This window comes from Papio anubis, chromosome 9 (genome assembly GCF_008728515.1).
Source record: "Papio anubis isolate 15944 chromosome 9, Panubis1.0, whole genome shotgun sequence".
In the NCBI taxonomy this organism is placed as follows: domain Eukaryota; kingdom Metazoa; phylum Chordata; class Mammalia; order Primates; family Cercopithecidae; genus Papio; species Papio anubis.
In genome coordinates, this window is record NC_044984.1 from 26,372,393 (window position 1) to 26,391,975 (window position 19,583).

At 40.0% G+C, this 19,583-nt stretch overlaps 1 protein-coding gene across 1 annotated transcript in view; it reads left to right on the plus strand.

Moving 5' to 3' along the window:
• Nucleotides 1-949: 949 nt before the first annotated feature.
• Nucleotides 950-19,583, plus strand: part of SMCO2 (single-pass membrane protein with coiled-coil domains 2) — a 37,731-nt gene continuing 19,097 nt past the window's right edge. The window contains 6 exon segments of the mRNA XM_017945761.1: nt 950-1,036; nt 4,703-4,846; nt 6,863-6,962; nt 8,865-8,992; nt 9,661-9,780; nt 9,782-9,808. Of these exon segments, the coding sequence (XP_017801250.1) occupies nt 4,713-4,846; nt 6,863-6,962; nt 8,865-8,992; nt 9,661-9,780; nt 9,782-9,808 (509 nt within the window). The 5' untranslated portion in view covers nt 950-1,036; nt 4,703-4,712.

Genomic DNA, 19,583 nt, shown 5'->3' on the forward strand with positions numbered 1-19,583 from the left:
TAAGAATAATGAGAGATGATGTGGTAGAGAGGGAAATATGAACCTGGCAGTGAGGTCCTGGGAGAAGGTGAAGGTATGTTGTAAAAGTGTGATAATAAGAGGAAGTATGGACTTCAAAGGAGACGAGGTCACAGAGGTATAAAGTAGGAGCATCCCTGGTTTGCAAGAAGATCAAATGCTTAGGCACAGTGCAGTGGCTCACGCCTGTAATCCTAGCATTTTGGGAGGCCAAGATGGGTGGATCCTCGAGGTCAGGAGTTCAAGACCAGCCCGGCCAACATGGTAGAACCCCATCTCTACTAAAAACACAAAAATTAGCCAAGCATGCATGTAATTCCAGCTACTCAGGAGGCTGAGGCAGGAGAATCACTTGAACCCTGGAAGTGGAGGTTGCAGTGAGCTGAGATTGTGACTCTGCACTCCAGCCTGGGAGACAGAGCGAGAGTCTGACTCAAAAAAAAAAAAAAAAGAAGAAGAAGATCAAATGCTTGCTCATTACTGCTGAGTGGGGAATGAGTAGAAGAAGACATGTCCTTCATTGTCGGACTTTGAGCCTCTGTGGGAAAGCCAGATGTTCGGTTCAGGTGAGAGATGAAAGGAGCAGATGTGGCAGAAGAAGCTGAGGTTGGAAGAACATCCCAGAACACCATATAAGAGGCCAGGAGATGGGTGGACAGAGGGCTGGGGTGGAAGAAGGACTTAGTTTCCAGAGTTAGCAAGAAAAGTGAGGAGGCTGAGACGCAGGCTAGAAGGGCAAGGTAGAAGCCAGTCAGGAGAGCACTGCATGCCTAGAATCTTGTGATGGGAGTTACAGGCTCTGCATTCCAAGTGAAATGTCATAAAGGGAAAGAAAGTCCAACTGCACACTTACCTGCCTTGGTGTTTACCACTCAGATGGCTTCCTGTCTGCCTTTGGAGCAGAGGAAAGGAGGCTCTGGCACCACTGAAACAAGAAAACTTGACGGTTGCTAGTCTGTTCCATTGGACTCATAGATGTTTGGGATTACCAAATTGGCAAGAGCACAGCTATCTCCAGGTATATGCTATTTCACAGTGTACCATCTCATTATGACCTTGTCAGGAGCCTGTAGTGACATCAGATCCCTGATTATTAGTACCGTGGCTTTGACAAATTTCTGAGATCCCAAATTGTCCAGGTAGCAGGAACTGAAGAGGGTGATCTGGGTGGTCAGGCCTGAAGAAATCCCCTCATAATGTAAGTTAGCGATTTCATCAACTGTCTTTTAAAATAGTTGATTGTTCCTTGTAACTGAAACTTATGCTTCTCTGAATGTGTAATTTAAAGGTTTTTATAGGATATGGGGGAAGGAGAAGATAATTCACTCCAGTTGTACCAAACAATCCTAGAAAGCCAATGGGGTAAACATACAGGAATGAAGACATAGGGCATGGGGAGAAGAGGGAGTCTATTTTAAAAGGTCTAGAGTATGAGTAACTCTCAACTTTCCTATGTGTATGAATTACCTGAAATCTTGCTAAAAGGCAGACATTGGTTCAATGAGTCTGGGTAGGAGGACCTAGTAGCTGTATGTTTGGCAAGCTCCCAGGAAGCGCTGAGGCTGCTGGCCTACAGACCACACTTTGAGCACTAAGGACTTGCACTATGTAACTAGTCAAACGTTAGCTTCAAAAGATGGATTGTTTGTGAGGTAAGATGGCTGTCAGCCAACCCATTAAGACATACTAGGCATAGACTTGATGTGTAATAGTAGGATGATTGCAAAACTTAGAGTCAGAATTTGCAGCTTTTCATGCTGATTCTACCATTTTCTAGCAATAAAACTTTGGACAAGTCCCAGGTCATCTCTGTGTTTCAGTTTCTTCCTCTGATAAAATAGAGGTGACAAGATGTGCCATGGTTGGCTAACCACAGGGTAATTGTGAGGGTCAGAGGAAACAACTTAGTGAAAGTGCCTTATGAACTGAAAGTGCTGCATGTGTGTAAGCATTATTTTTATTACTGTGTTATTTGAAGTGAAACCTTACTAATGCTCCTATTTCCACTGCTTTTATTTTAATAGATAAATCGATAACATTGGCAAGTGTTTGCTATTTACCTGATGCCATGTTAAGCACAAGTTTACTCCTCGCATCTCTAATAATATTGGTATTACTATTGTTAGCCCCATTCTACAGAGGAAAAAGTGAGGCCCCCACACAATAAGATAAGGCCCAGCTGTGAAGTGTTGATGCTAGATTATGAGCTCAGGTTGACTCTCCAAAATTTAAGCTCTTATTTACTGCATTCAACTGATGGATTGTAGCAAACACCCAACATCATAGAAGAAGGTGATAGTCTAGACCAGAGGTTGGCATGCTTCTTCTGTAAAGGGCAAGATAGTAAACATTTAGCCTTTCTATGCCAAATCATTTCTCTTGCAGCCATTCAGTCCTCTCATTGCAGTGCAAACGCAGTCATAGACAATTTGTAAAGGAATGGGTGCGGCTGTGTTGCAATAAAATGTCATTTCTAGAAACAGGTGGCAGGCTGGATTTGGCCTGCAGGCCATAGTTTGATGATCATTGCTCTAGAAAATTCTGAGTTGTCCAATATGGTAGTCATTGGGCACGTGTGGCTGTAAATTCAGTTCCTCAGTTGCACTGGCCACATTTCAAGTACTCAATAGAAACGTGTGGCTAGTAACTACTGTATTGAACAGTGTAGAGAACGTTTTCATCAACACAGAAAGTTCTATTGGAGAGCCCTGATCTAGATCATCTTTGGAGGTGGGAGGTGGGGAAAATCTTTTTATCAGTAGCTGTGAGGACGTGGAAGCTCTGAGTCCTGGCTTTACTTCTTATATCTGATTGTAAGTAAAACACATCATCTCCCATAGGCTCCATTAATACACACATAAAATGGGAATAATACCCTCTGTTCAATGTTGTTGTGGGAACTGAATGAGAAAATATGTGAAAGGCACTTCGTAATCTGTTAGGGGCTGCACAGACATAAGCCATTGTTAGGATTCTAATTGTTATGTGAAATGTGAGAGAATGTATGGAGGCAGAATTTGGGTAGGTGCCTGAATTGACAGACCATGTTTTCTTTGAAATCACTCTTGGGGGAGCCATTGAGATGATAGAGCATTATCAGAATAAGGAAATGTTATTATTTTTATGGTTCTATTTTTTGGACCAGAAAAACAGTAAACAAGGCAGATCTCAGTGTCTGTTCACTTTTCAGAGCTTGGAATTGCCTTTGTAATGCTTAACAACCTCAGGAAACGGACAAAACTGTCCAGATAGGGGCTGTGATGAAATTGGCAGGCCATAGTGACCTTCCTGAGGGAGATCAAAGGTTTATTTTTTATCACATTCAAAGTTAAAAAGCATGGCGCCATCACACGTCAAAGATTCTAGTTCTTTCCTGATGCTTCTCTTTCACAGGGGCCCCCTTTATACCACACAGGTCAAGAACAAAGCTCAATTCTGCCACAGAATGATCAACCAAGCCATTGTTTGTGCAAATGGTTTTAACATCTCTGTGATTCCCAGGGCATCCCTTCTCCCTGGTTCTTCCTCCCTGTTGCTTGTCCCTGCCATAAATCACCCTTATAGAAAAAGGCCTTCTCTTCCCATGAGTCTGTCATCCCCTCTTTTCCCTCAGGGTGCTGGGAGCCAGGCCACCCTCTAGTTCTAGGCCAATCTACTGTTACCACTCACTTGAATATACAGAAGAGAAGGTTTCTTCTTGTTTGGCCTGGACACACCCTTCTGATTTCTGCCTATAACTAGGAGTTACGTTTTGCATCTATCCTTTCCCTATAGTTTTTTCTATGAGCCTCGCAGAGCCTATCTCACACATCTCTACCTTCTTTCCTGTTTCCTTTCCCTGTTATTTTTCACACTACTTAAGTACTCCAACAATTCACTCCTCTGCTCTTCAGTGAACACTCACCTATCAGACTGGAATGAAGGTGCCTGTTCCTACACACAGCTGATACTGGTGTATATTAGTTAGACCTTTAGGAAAGCAATTTGGGAATATTTGTCTAAATCATTAAAAATCGGGTCAAATCCCTTTGGACCAGTAATTCCACCTCTAAGGAAGTATCTTAACTAATTAGACACGCACTGAAAATTACTAAACGAAGATAATCATTATTGCATTATTTATACTACTAAGCAATTAGAAATAACCTAGTTGTCAACAATGGGAAAAGAATAAAATGAACCCCAAATTTAGAAGCAGAAATAAAATGTACTAAAATGTTAACAGTGGTTAAGTCTGGATGTCTCTGGGGTTATCTCTGGTTATCTCTGAAGTACCAATGATTTTACTTTCTTCTTTTGCCCTTTTTACTTTTTACAATATGCATATTATTATATAATCAGAAAGAGATTATAAAAATGAAAGTTCCCATTCTTCCAGGCTGATTATTATATATTCCACTATAGTATTCTCCTTCGAGCATTCAAAATGCACATTTACCAGCCAAGGCACCTCTCTAGAGGTGTGTCCTTGGAGACAGCCATGCAGGATTTTCTCATATATTCTTGAGAAGAGAAATCTAAGAGCTTGCTTGGGGTCCCTTAAAATGAACAGCCAGTTTGGGAGGGGAGGAATTAAAGCCAAATGCCCTGAGGAGGAAGTCAGCCTGGTGTCAGCGAAGAGGATGAAGAAGATGTGGTTCCCAATTCTGCCATAAAATCCCTCTTGTCGTTATTGTCCTTACAGTGCCGAAGAAATGGCTCTTACACCCACAAATCTAAATAACGAGATGTCTCTGCAGATGAAGATGGACTTCCAGGAACAAGAGTTGACTGAGAAAAACAATGGCTTTTTCCAAAAGCTCAATGTGACTAAAAGTGTAATGCAGGAGTAAGTCAGAACTGAGCTTGCAGAAGCAGTTTCTAGGGTCCCAACTGCAGACATCCTTGGGCCAGTGGTATGCAAATGATGGGATTTCCAGGTTCAGGGTCTAGGTTGATAGTCTTCCCTATAATTTATCTAAATTTAAACTCATGAATATTTACTCTAGTAGGCCTTATGAGAAGCTAAAGGGGCCCGCAATCATAAACTGGGTAGATACCCATTAAAAAAAAAAGTCGTTTAGACTCTAATCTCAATTTGGGAAAACATGTGGATCGTTTTGTGGCTTCATTATCTTCACCTGCTAAAGATCTAAGCATTTAAAATACTTTCTGGCATAGAGGGAGCACAAACAGTGGTATAAACACATATTTACATTTGCCAGTACATGTTAAAAAATGCATACTAATTTAGCTATGATTAACAACCTTTTTAACTAGAAAAACATTCTTAAGGTAAAAGATTTTCCAAAAATCCCTCATGTGGCAAGAAAGCTAGTATGATATAAAAGATGTTCTTAAATGCATTTATAATTTATTGAAGATAGTAGCATATGCATTTGTAAACTTTGGGCAGTTTTTCATTTAATTTTTTTTCATATAAGCAATATTTATTCATTCTATATAAATCTATATAGATTCCAGGATCCCTTTCTAAGCAGGATAGATGTGAAGTGACTCAATACCCCCTCAACCCTGAGAACACCTCCAGCCTCAGGGTTCAAATCCCATGGACTTGGAACTACTTTTACAGACACATATCACACATTTATTGTGACCCATTCGCAAGCGTACGAGAGAGAACACATAGGCTCTCCAGCAAAATATGAATAAGTATGGTATTAATTAATTAAGCAAAATATTAAACACTGTGATAGGGAATGGGCAAAGACTATCAACACACTTATTTTAGAAAAGGAAATACAAATGAGTTTTATACATATAGGCAAAGATACTCAACCTCACACATAAAATGAGACTAACACTAAATGAGATACCAGTTTAAACATACCAAGTTGGCAAAGATCAAAAACTTTAATAGCACATGGATTTTTAGACAAGGAGTTAGAAACAGGCACATTTTTGCTTGAAGTGAAAATTGATTCAACCTCTTGAAAGCATACTTTGTGAAAAATCTATCAAAATTTAGAATATACATATCTATTGACCTAGAAGTTTTACTTTCTGGGTTTTCCAATAGATGCGCTGTACACATACACAACAACAACATATAGATGTGTAAGGATATTCATTCCAGCATTGTTTGTGATAGCAAATGATTGGAAACATTCTACATATAGGTTAATAAAAAACTGATCGGAAAATTATTATACAGCCCCGCAATGGAATACTATATTGCCATTTTAAAAACGAAGCAGCTCCGCATGTACTAATATGAAATAGACTCCAAAATAGGTTATTAAATAAGAAATTCAAAGTACTTTGATGTATACACAGAATGGAGTATATAAATATCCTCCCACGTATATTTTAAAGGGTCTATTCTGTACAATATATATACATGCAGACATGCAGACATAAACGTCTCTGCTTATTTATGCCTAGAATCTCTGTTGAAAATAAAGAAGCTAGTAAACATTGTGGGGAGGACAGCTGGGGGGTGGAGGTCAAGAGGGCGCTGTAGACCTACTCCTCTCCGCCATTTGAACCATATAATGTATTTAAACTCCACTTTTTAAAACAGGATATTAATTTACTTATTTGTTGATTTTGCACATTCATTTATACACATATATGCACAGAGCTGCAATTAGTTTGAATTTGGAATCTCACTGTTAATTTATGGATTCAGCCAATTGTTATTTATCCAGCCCCTCTATTTCTACTTGTGAGATATACCACGCAAGGTGTTACTCACACAGAATAGAACTCAGTACGGGGATAGCAGATGCTCCCTGGGGCTGGGAAAGATCTCAGTGTTCTCCATGTAGAAAGGAGTAGGGCAGGCCCAAGCTCTGGCCCAAAGGCATAATAACAGCCTCTGTTTGGATTATGTGGCTTGCAGTTTGCTAAAGGAAATTATCAAAGTGGACTACATCTTAGACCGATCAGATGACGAGGACGACATTTCCTCCGAAAACCCTCAAACTGACTTCCTTCACAAGGTAGACACTGAAAAACGGGTAAGAGAGTCACTTAAATGACACAGTAGGTTGAAGAGAACTTCACACCACATATCTCAAAGTGGTAAGAAAATATCTGAGAGTTTCCTTCTAACTGGTGCAGAACTTCAAAGTTTGAAATCAGGAGGGAGGCAGGGGATGGCATTATTCCCACTGGATACTGCTGTTACCACATGAAGGACTTACTAGCCTTCCCATGCAAAAAAAAAAAAAAAAGTGAATTATATGTTATTTTTATCCTTGGGAATTTATGAAATAACTGTGACATTTCTCACCTTCGAGCAAATCACCATATGACCAAATCACCATATGACCATACCCCCTGCTCACAGATTATCTTCCAGTAGAATTCAGCTATTCACCCTTAATGCAGCCTCCAGGAGAGAATCCTTCTTCTTCAAGCTTCTGGGGCTCCAGGCCGTCAATGGCTTGTAGCTACGTAACTCCTCGTCTCCTGTCTTCATCCTCACATGGTCTTCTCTGTGTCTGTGTCTTCTCCTCTTCTGTCTCTCATTAGGATGTTTGTCATTGGATTTAGGAACCCATTCAAGTAATCCGAGATGATCTTATCTCAAGATTCTTAGTTACATCTGCAAAGACTCTTTTTCCAAATAAGATAATATGCATGGGGTCCTAGTTCTGTATTAGGACATGGGCATTCCTTGTTTGGGGTCACCACTTAATTCTCTACACTCTATGACCTTGGGTAAGTCACTAAATACAAATGGCCACATGAAAATGAAAATAAATAACGCATATGAAACTAATTTGTAAAGAGTTACATGAATGTTAGTTATTTCTATTGACTTGACCAGTAGTTTACACAGACATTTCAAAAAGAGACTGATCTATTCTCCCTCCTCCAAACTTTTCTCCTTCCAGTTTAAAAATAGTTCTACTGAAACACAGGAAATTCAGATCAAACTTCTTCAGAGGACAGAAGAAACATTTCATAAATAGTTACTAAAGAAGTGTTCCAGGATAAATTATTGCTGATTTTTGCATGCAGAGACTTGAAATAGCAGAACATGTCTTGGGATGCTTTTTGAGAACAAGGCAAAGAATACAGAAACAAAAAAGTAAATGTTATTGATCAAACTCATAGAGTAGGGTTTTTCCCCCAAACTCTTTGATATGAAACAACTTAAGGTCAACTGAGAATTATGCAATGATTAACCATATTCCTACACCTGTGTTTAAAAATCTTTCACATTTCTCACATTGGCTTTATCTTTATGTATATAAATAGATGAAACTTTCTGAACCATTTAAAAGTAGGTCAAAGACAGCATGATACTTCATTCCTGTTTACTTCAGAAAGCATCTCTAAAAATAAAACTTTCTCTTACAAAATACTGTTATCACATCTGGGGAAATCAGCATTAATATAGTAATCTCAATTCTCTCAATGTTCTAATTTCTTTAATTGTCCCCCAAATGTCTTTTACAGCCATATTTTTAAACCAGCATCCCAAAAAGATCTATGCAATATGTTTGGTTTTCATATCTCCTTAGACTCTTAATATGGAATAGTCCTGCCACTTTTTCTTTTTTATGACATTGATTTTTTTTATAAGACCAGAACAATCATCTAATTTGAGTGGAGTTTTGGAATCCATGGTCAGAAAGAATTCGATTACTCATCAGAACTGAAAAGAGCTCTCCCTGTACACACCGATTCTCTCCATGCCCCTGCCTCAGCCTTCCTCTGTAGACAGAGCAGAAGGGCATGTCTGCTTAGCTTACAGATGCATCAGAAAGCTCCAGTCTCAGAGAGGACTATGTGGTTGACCCCAGAGAAGGGGGATTGGGTAGGGCTGGAAGAACCACCACATCTTGTAGTAACCTTTTGTTCTGCTTTGCTTCCATCATCATCTTTACCAGGGTATATTGGAGCTGGAGGCTAAGCATGACCAGGACCTGGGTAAACAGGATGAGCAAGAAACAGATGTGGATGAGTACCCTCAAGCATCTACATCTCTGCAGTTTTCAAAGAAGAACCTCCTTGAATTGTAAGTCTTGACACATTGCAAGACAGAGCATTTAATAATGAGCATTTAATAATGTGTGGAGGGGAAAATGGAATTTAAGTAGAGAACTTAGGGAAAGTCTGGAAGATTTAAAATCCATACATGTCTTGAACCATAAAGCACTCCTGTGCATAGGTAACTACCTACATGATCTAGCAATAATGTGGAGTAAGGACATTTTAGGGATATAGACAGAGCATGGGAAAAAAGAAAGAGCAAACTCTTCTTTGAGACCTGAAATTAATATATATTTAAACCTTCTCAGATAATTTTCTAGATAGGAAAACCATAATTATCATTAAGAGTATGTTGTTAAGCCTTTGTGGGTCTTTTCCCTATTGTATACCTCTCCTCCCCCACCATGATGTAACCACTATCTTAATATCAATATTTAACATTCATTCCACACAGTGAAATTAAAAATATATCTTTTTTATTAAATGTAAAATATGCTTTGTTTTATCGAGTCTTTAAAGATCTGTTAAAGTGGATATCAAATGAATACCAAAACTTATTTTCTTGAGGCCTGTGTGCCCACCTGGCCCATTCTGGCCCAAGATGAACTTGCTATTCAAAGGAAGAACATTTCAGGCTATGGGAGTTTTTTCCCATTTCCTGCTTTGAAACTGATCACCATAACATTTCTGCAGGTGCCCGAAGGGCATGTTCCTCAAGCTAAACTACTGGAATGCAAAGATAGGTCTCCAGGTGAAAGAACTTAGAGCTGATTACATAGACAGAATGGACAAAATTGACAATATTATTTTTAAAAAATGTAACAGAAAACACAGTGAAGAGGTAATTGTAGGGTGTTGGGGTTGATCATAAAATAGCAGAAAGTTTCATAGCTTTAAAAACTTAAGAAACTTTGGACTTAAGATGATAAAGTCTTTAGGACAAGAAGTCTTATGATTAGAAGCCAATGACACAAAATCTCAAAACTTAAATGCAAGTTATCTGAATCTTTGTTCTCTCATCTCTCAAGGATCTCTGTCCTACATTGTTTCTTTGAGTCTGTGTTAGTAGTTATCAAAGGAAGGCCTTTAGGTCTCCAGTCATTCTTAAGGGATTATTCAGTATTGTCTAAGTCAGCCAGCATGTCATAGAGAAAAATGTGAAGTATATTTGCTAACGTGTCTCTGAACTTAAGTGAAAAATTTTAAGATTAAACAAAAAGGATACAATTAATTGTTATTTATCTAGACACTGGTATAAAGAGAATGAGCTTTGGAGGCAAAGAAACCCAGGTTTGTTTCCTGATACTGACATTTTTGGGGTAAATTAACCAACCTTTTTAAAGCCTCAACTTTCTTCTTCTGTAAAAGGGAACTAAAAACAGCCACTTCACTGATTTATTGTGGGGAGTCAGTAAAATTCTGTATGTAAAGAACTTAACACAAGGCTTGGTGTATAACAAACTATTAATGAATGGAAGCTATTCTTAGAAATAAATACCTCTGGCCTTCTGAACTTTCCTACCACATTCCAAACTGTTTCCTACCGCAGGGCTACTCTTCTCCTAACTGTTTCCTTATCTTTCATTTGAACTCTCTTTACAGAGGCCTTCTTTTGACCATCTTGTCCAAAATGGGTCTTTTTTTCCTTCCAAAGCATTTATAATATTCTTGTTAGAAAGGATTCTGTGGTTTTATTGATTCAACACCATAAATTACATGTTAGAAATTAAGGTATAATTACATACAGTAAAATTATATTTTTAGCATACAGTTCTGCAAGTTTTGAAAAATGCATACAGTTGTGCATTCACCACAGTGAAGATATATCTTTTATCACTGCAAATCCCTCATGCTCTACTCTAGTTAACCACGCTCCTCAGGCCAAGCTGCTAGCAACCACTGATCTCTTCTCTATTCTATTATTTTGCCTTTTCCAAAATGTCACATAAATGGAATCATACAGTATGTAGTCTTTGAGTGTACTTCTTTCTCTTGGAATAATGCATCTGAGTGTTATCCATGCCATTGGATGTATCAGTAGTTTTATTTTTATTGCTAGATAGTGTTTCATTATATAAATATACCACATTTTACCCATTCACCAATGGAAGAACATGTAAGATTTTGGGCAATTAAAAATAAAGATTCCATAAAACATTTATGTATAGGTTTTTGTGAGAGCATACATTTTTATTTTCCTTGGGTAAACAATCAGGAATGGGAATGCTGGGTTGTATCATAAGTGTATTATTTATATTTGTAAGAAACCACTGAATGGTTTCAAAAAGGCTGTGCCATTTTGCATGTCTTCCAACAGTGTATGAGAGTTCCACTTGCTCTACATCCTCACTAGCACTTGATATTATCAGCTTCTTTTTTACTGTAACCATTTATAGGTGTATGGTGGTACCTCATACCACCATACTTTGCAATTTGCATTTAGCTAATAACTAGTAATATTGAGTATCTTTTCATGTGCTTATTTGCCATAGGTATACCTTCTTGGATGAAGTATCTGTTTATCTTTTGCTCATTTTAAAAATGGGGTTGCTTGGTTATTTGTTACTTATGGGTTGGTTGGTTCCTGCTTTTCTAGTTCCTTGAGGTACACTGTTGGATTGTTTATTTGAAATCTTTCTACTTTTTGGATGTAGGTGTTTATTGCTGTAAACTTCCCTCTTTGTCTGGCTTTTGATGTCTCTGATAAATTGTGGTAGGTTGTTTGTTTTCATTTGTCTCAAGCAATTTTAATTTATTCCCTATTTCTTCCTAGACCCAGTGGTCATTCAGGAGCATGTTGTTTAATTTCCATACATTTCTATATTTTCCAAAGTTCCTCTTGGTATTGATTTCTAGTTTTATTCCAGTGTAATCTGAGAAGATACTTGATATGATTTCAATGTTTTAAAATTTGTTAAAACTTGTATTGTGTCCTAACATATGGTCTATCCCAGAGAATGTTCCACTTGCTGATGAGAATAAGGTATATTCTGCAGCTGTTGCATTAAATATTCTGTAAATGTCTGTTAGATCAATTTAGTCCAAAGTGCAGTTTAAATCCAATGTTTCTTTGCTAATTTTTTTGCCTAGATGTTATGTCCAATGCTGTGATTCTGGCATTAAAGTGCCCAACTGTTATTGTATTGAAGTCTGTCTCTCCCTTTAGATCTAGTAATACTTGCTTTATATATCTGGGTGCTCCAGTGTTGGATGCATATATATTTAGAATTGTTACATCCTCTTGTTAAATTGATCCTTTTATCATTATATAATACCCTCCTTTGTCTCTTTTTATAGTTTTTGACGTAAAGTCTATTCTAAGTATAGCCACTCCTGCTTGCTTTTGATCTCTATTTGCATGAAATATTTTTTCAATTTCTTCAATGTGTCTTTAGAGTGAAGTGAGTTTCTTTTAGGCAGCATATAGTTGGGTCATTTAAAAAATCCATTCAACCACTCTATATCTTTTAAGTGGATAATTTAATCCATTTATATTCAAGGTTATTATTGATAAGTAAGGACTTATTCCTGTCATTTTGTTAATTGTTTTCTGGTTGTTTTGTATATCCTTATTTGTTTCTCTCTTATTGTTTATAATTGCAGTTTGATGGTTTTCTGTAGTGGTAATGTTTGACTTTTTTCTCTTTCTCATGTGTATATCTATTCTATCAGTGAATTTTATACTTTTTGAGTTTTCATATTTGTAGACTTTGTTCTTTCACTTCCAGATGTAGGATTTCTTCAAGCATTTTGTGTGGTGATGAATTATCTCAGTTTTTGCTGATCTGGGAACAACTTTATTTCTCTTCCATTTTTTGAAAGATGGTTTTGCTGGGTATGGTATTCTTGGCTGTCAGTTTTTTTTTTTTTTTCACTCAGCACTTTGAATATATCATCCCATTCTCTCCTTGCCTGTAAGGTTTCTGCTGAGAAACCTGCTGTTAGTCTGATGGAGATTCCCTTATATGTGACTTGACACTTTTGCTGTTTTTAGAATTCTCTCTTTGTCTTTGATTTTGGCAGTTTGCATGTAATGAGCCTTGGGGATGACTTTTTTGATACAAATCTATTTGGGGTTCTTTATGTTTTCTGTATTTGAATGTCTATCTCTTGCAAGACTTTGGAAGTTTTTAGCTATTATTTCATTAAAATTTTTTTTAATGCCATAATATCTAAATATTTGGTTTCCTTATGGTGTCTCATATGTCAGGCAGGGCTTTCTTCCTTCTTTTTTATTCTTTTCTTTTTTTTTTTTTTTTTTTTTGGCTGATTGGTTTATTTCAAAACACTTGTCTTTAAAGTTTAGAAAGTTTTCTTCTGCTTGATCTGGTCTATTATTTAAGCTCTTTATTGTACTTTTATTTCATTCATTGAATTCTTCAGTCTCAGAATTTGTTTGATTCAGATCATGAATTGTTTTCTTGACTTCTTTGTATTGTTTACCTGTGTTCTCTTATATCTCACTGACTTTCTTTAGTATCAATATTTTGAATTCTTTTTCAGGCATTTCATAGTTTCCCTTTTCATTAGGATGCTACTGGAGAATTACTGCACTCCTTTGAAGATGTCATGTTTCCTTCCTTTTTCATGTTTCTTTGGTTCTTACATTGATATGTATGCATCTGGTGCAATAGTCAAATCTTCCAATTTTATGCATTGGCTTTCATAGGGAAAGATTAGTTTTTCCTAAAACCCTATTTATAGCATTAGTTGGGTAGGGTGCTTTGGCTTTGATTATTGGTGGGTGGGCATACTAGTGTAACCTCTACATGATTTCTTTGGTTGTAATCAGCATCAGTGGTATCTGTAAGTTCCTCAGTGGCTTAGGCCATGCTTATTTGTGGAGGCTGTGGCAAACTTTACTGGGGACAGTTACCCTAGGCAGATTGGTCCTCAAGTGCCAGTGGTGGTGGCAGCAGGGTGGGAGTGCCCATCCTTAGGTCCCCATGCAGCATATACGTGCACCAGTGGTGGTGAGTCTGGGTGGGTCAGATCTTTGGCTTCTAGGCAGCTTGGTTGATTGCCGGCAGTGGCAGCAGTGGCTGAGAAGGTGGGTTCTCATGTCCCTGGGCAGTGTGTGTGGCACTGACTGTGGCAATAGTGGCAGCAAGCCAATCCTTGGATTCCCAGGTAGCATGTGCAGGGTGCCAGCAGTGATGGCAGTGAGCTGGGTGGGCCAGTCCTTAGGCCCCTAAGAGTCATGAATGGGTAGATACCAGTGATGATGGCAGCTGTAGGCTGGGCAGGCTGGTCCCTAAGCCCCCATGAAACACACATAGGTGCAGGCAGCAGGAAGGGTAGGCCTATCACCAGGCCCTTGAACAATGTACATAGACAGTGGCAGTGGGCAGGGCCCATCCTCAGGCCCACAGAAGGGAAGTGTTGGCACTAGCCATGACAGGCAAGGCAGGTTGATCCTGAGGTTCCCAAATAATGTATGGCAGGCACTGGTGCTGGCAACATGGGGAGCGGGCCTGTCCTCAGACTCCTCAATGATGTGCACAAGCCCCCAGTGCTATTGATGGTGGCAGTGGCAGGGTGGACCTGTCCTCAGGCCCTCAGATGGCATGAATGGCTGACAATAGTGGCAGGCAGAGTGAGTTGATTACCAAGGCTCCTGGATGGCATGCTTAGGCAGCAGTGGGGGTGGGTTGAACAGGACTGTTGTCAGGCCCCTTGATAGTGTATGTGGGTGTCAATGGCTGTGGGTGGAGCAAGTCAGTCCCCAGGCCCCTAGACAGTGCAGCAATGGAATACTAGCAGTGATGCTGGTAAGTGGGATGGGCCTGTCATCAGGTCCCCTGATAGTGTGCATGGGCTGGCAGAGGCAGGCCTGGTTGGCTGATACCTAGGCCCCTGGATAGTGTACTCTGGTGCCAACAGTGATAGCAGTGGGTGGGGTAGGCTGCTCCTCAGGCCCCTGGGTGGTATGTACAGGTGCCAGTAGTGGCTAGTGGGTGGACCTGTCATCTGGCCCCAGGATGGTGCACAGGTGGGCCAGTCCCCAGGCCCCCTGAAGGTATGTGCAGCTGCAAGGCAGCCCTGCTGCTGGAGGTTCCAGGGTTGCTGTCTGTATTTGTCAGGGTTCTCTAGAGGGACAGCACCAATAGGATATATCTATATCTATAGTTGCATTAGTTTATTAGGGAGAATTGGCTCATATGATGACACGGTGATATGGTTTTATTGTGTCCCCGCCCAAATCTCATCTTGAATTGTAGCTCCCATAATTCCCATGTGTTGTGGGAGGGACCCTGTAGGAGGTAACTGAATCATGGGAGCGGGTATTTCCTGTGCTGTTCTTGTGACAGTGAATAAGTCTCATGAGATCTGATGGTTTTATAAAAGGGGGTTCCCCTACACAAGCCCTCTCTTCCCTGCCACCATGTAAGATGTCCCTTTGCTCTTCCTTCATCTTTCACCATGATTGTGAGGCTTCCCCAGCCACATGGAACTGTGAGTCCATTAAAAGGTCTTTCCTTCATAAATTGCCCAGTCTCACGTATGTCTTTACTAGCAGCGTGAGAACAGACTAATACACACGGTGAAGTACCACGACAGGCTGTCTGGAAGCTGGGGAAAGAGAGAAGCTGGAGAAAGAGAGAAGCATGGCTCAGTCCAAGTCCAAAAGCCTCAAAACCAGGGAAGCCAACAGCATAGCCCTTAGTCTGTGGCTGCAGGCCCAGGAGCCACTGGAAAGCAACTAGTGCAAGTTCCACAGTCCAAAGGCCAAAGAACCTGGAGGCTGATATCTAAGGGCAGAAGGAGAGGAAGCAAGTGTCCAGCATGGCACAGGAAGAGAGAGTGAGCAGACTCAGCAAGCAAGCTGCTTCTTCCCCCTTTTCTACCTGCCTTGTTCTAGCAGCCAAGTGGATAGTGTCCACCCACACTGAGGGTGGGTCTTCCTCTCCCAGTCCACTGACTCAAATGTCAGTCTCCTCTGGCAACACCCTCACAGACACATCCAGGAACAATGGTCCCTCAGGCCCCTGGGTGGCAGGCACAGGTGCCAATAGTGGCTAGTGGAGTGGACTTCCCAGCCATCTAAGCATCCCTCAATCCGGTCAAGTTGACATCTAGTATTAACTATCACAAGTCAACCCCTTGTCAACTTGGCACCCATATGGTTTGGATGTCTGTCCCCACCCAATCTCATTTTGAAATGTGGTCTCCTATGTTGGAGGTGGGCCTAGTGGGAGGTGTTCAAGTCATGAGGCAGATCCCTCATGAATGGTTTGGTGTTGTCCTCATGATGAGATCTGGTTGTTTAAAGGAATGTGGCACCTCTCCCCTCTCTCTCTCTCTTGCTCCTGCTCTCACCATGTGATACACTGGCTCCCTTTTGTCTTCCACCATGATTGTAAGCTTCCTGATGTCCTCACCAGGAGCCAAGCAGATATTGGTGCCATGCCTGTACAGCTTACAGAACCATGGGCCAAAATAGACCACCTTTCTTTATAAATTACCTAGTCTCAGGTATTTCCTTATAGCAATGCAAGAACAGACTAACACACTGTCAGTGGCAGAGACTCCAGGCAGGTGGCTCTCAGGCTCTGGGAAACACAAACTTTGGCTCCCTTTGTCCTTGGGGCAGCCTTCCTTGTGCACTGCACACCCTGTTCCCTGGGTGTAATACACTGCTTGAGCTACAGTACTGGGGACCTGGCTACATGCTGGGTTCAGTTGGCATTGTGATAGTGAATACTGCAGCTGTCTGGGTTCATGTAGAGGGATGTCAGCAGGGCTTCCAGGATGTGGAGATGCAGAGGCTATTGGGCCCCAGGCAGGAGGTAGTCTGGCGGCTGCTGGGCTCTCAAAATGGTGCTGTGCTGCAGCTGCTTTGGTCTCAGTGGCTGTGTAAGGCTCCTGGCAAACTCTTTCTCTGAAACAGTCATCACATGGACTCCAGACAGCTCCCTATACTGGTCTCAGGGCCTGCAAAGGCCGAGGAACTCTCCTGTGGCTAGGATTGCAGAAGTTGAGTGTGGACCACTGGGGATCTCTTACCTTTTCCCTCTAATGGAGAATTCCTCCTGGAGGGGTATTGCCCTACAATTTTGTTTTCTTGTAATGTCTAGTTTTAGTATCAGAATAATACTTGCCATATAAAAAACCATTAGGATTTTCCCCCGACTTGTTTGATTTTCTGGCTAAGTTTGTGTAGAAGTGGCATAATTTCTTCCTTAAATGTGGGATTGAATTCACCAGGGAAACTGTATTGCCTGGAAATTTCTTTGTGGTAAGGTTTTTAATTAAAAATTTAATTTATGAATGTTATTTTGTATATATTAATTTCTTTAATAGATGTAATAGGGCTACTCAGGATATATTGCTAAAGGTAATAAGTTGATCATACCTTTCAAACAATGTCCCCAATTTATCAAAGTTGTCAAATATATTGACATAAAGTTATTCATAACGTTCCCTTGTTACATAATATCTTTAGCATCTGTATTGATGTCCCCTCACTTACTCCTGAAATTGAATATTTGTGTCTTCTCTTCTTTTTGTTGTATCAGTCTGGATAGAGATCTATACATTTTTTGGTTTTCTAAAAGACCTAGCTTTTGATTTCATTGGGTTTTATGCTATCATTTTTCTGGTTTTTTGAAAATTTTCATTTGATTCTGCTTTTTAAAAAATTGTTTCCTTTCTTCTGCTAACTTTAGGCTTATGTTGCTATCTTCTTTCTAATTTCATGAGATGAACTTTGGGTCACTGATTTGAGATCTCTTGTCTTTTTCTATTATAATAATCAGTTAGTGCTCTGCACTTCGCTCTAAGCACTGTTTCCACTGCATCAAACTGATTTTTATATATTGTGTTTTCATTTTCAGTCAGCTCAAAATACATTCTAATGTCCCTTTTGATGTCTTCTTTGACCTATGGATTATTTTTATATATGTAAATATATTTTAATGTTTTGTATTTTGAGATGGAGTCTCGCTCTGTTGCCCAAGCTGGAGTGCAATAGCCTGATCTTGGCTCACTGCAGTCTCCACCTCCCGGATTCAAGCGTTTCTCCTGCTCAGCCTCTTGAGCAGCTGGGATTACAGGTGTTCGCCACCGTGCCTGGCTAATTTTTGTATTTTTGGTAGAGGTGGGGTTCCGCCATGTTGGCCAGGCTGGTCTTGAACTCCTAACCTCAGGTGATCTGCCCACATTGGCCTCCCAAAGTGCTTGGATGACAGACATGAGCCACCGCGCCCAGCCAACCTGTGGATTATTTAAAGTATATTTTAGTTTCCAGGTATGTAGAGATCTTCCAGATACCGTTCTCTTACTGACTTCTCAGATAAGTCTGTTGTGACCAAAGAACAAATTTTATGTTATTTGACTCGTTTTAATTTTTTTCTTTTTTGAGACAAAGTCTCACTCTGTTGCCCAGGCTGGAGTGCAGTGGCGCAATCACAGCTCACTGCCCAACCTCCCAGGCTCAAGCAATCCTTCCACCTCTGCCTCCCTGGTAATTGGGACTATAGGTGCACACCACCAGGCCCAGCTAATTTTTGTATTTTTTGTAGAGACGAAGTTTCACCATGTTGCCCAGGCTAATCTTGGGCTTCTGGCCTCAAGTAATCCTCTCTTCTTGGCCTCCCAAAGTGCTGGGATTACTGGTGTTAACCACTGTGCCCAGCCAACTCCTTCTAAATTTATGGAGACCTGTTCTATGGCTCAGAATATGGTCTATCTTGGTAAATGATATGTGTGCAATACAATAGTAGAATTTGTATTCTACTATTGTGTGAGTAGAGTAGTCTACAAATATCAGTCAAGTCAGGTTGGTTGATAGTGTTATCAGATCTTCCATGTACTTATGGATTTTCTCTCTACTTCTATAGATTATCAATAGAGGAGTGCTGAAATCTCCAGCTATAACTGTAGATATGTCTATTTCTGCTTGCAGAGCTATCAGTTTTTGCTTCATGTACTTTGAGGCTCTGGTTTTAGTTGCGTGAATGTTAGGACTATTATGTCTTTTTGAAGAACTGATCCCTTTATCATTATAAATGATTTCTTCATCCTTTTCTTTATTTTGTTTTTTTCTTTTTTGAGACAGTTTTGCTCTGTCACCCAGGCTAGCGTGCAGTGGTGTGATCATAGTTCACCGCAGCCTTGAACTCCTGGGCTCAAGTGGTCCTCCCACCTAAAACTTCCTGAGTAGCTGGGACCACAGGTGTGCACCACCATGCCCAGCTAATTTTTAAAACTTGTGGGTAGGTAAAAACAAGGTCTCGCTATGTTGCCCGGGCTGGTCTCCAACTCCTGGCCTCAAGCAATCCCCCTTACATGAGCCTCCTAAAGTGGTGAGATTATAGGTGTGAGCCACTGTGCCCATCCTTTTTCATCATTTTTTAAAAATAGTTAATTTGGCTTAAATAGAATGATTCTTAAACTATCGCTATCTGCCTTCAAGTAATATTTTCTCTCCTACATATGCTGTACTTCTATGTGTATTCTCCTAGCCTTTGCACTACTGTTGGCATACATCTTACTTCTGTATTGAATATAAGCCCATGATACGTCAGGGGTTTTTGTTGTGTTTCGTTTTTTTGCTTTAAACAATTAACTGTTGTTTAAGGTGATTTTTTAAAGTAACAAAAAATTGTTTATAT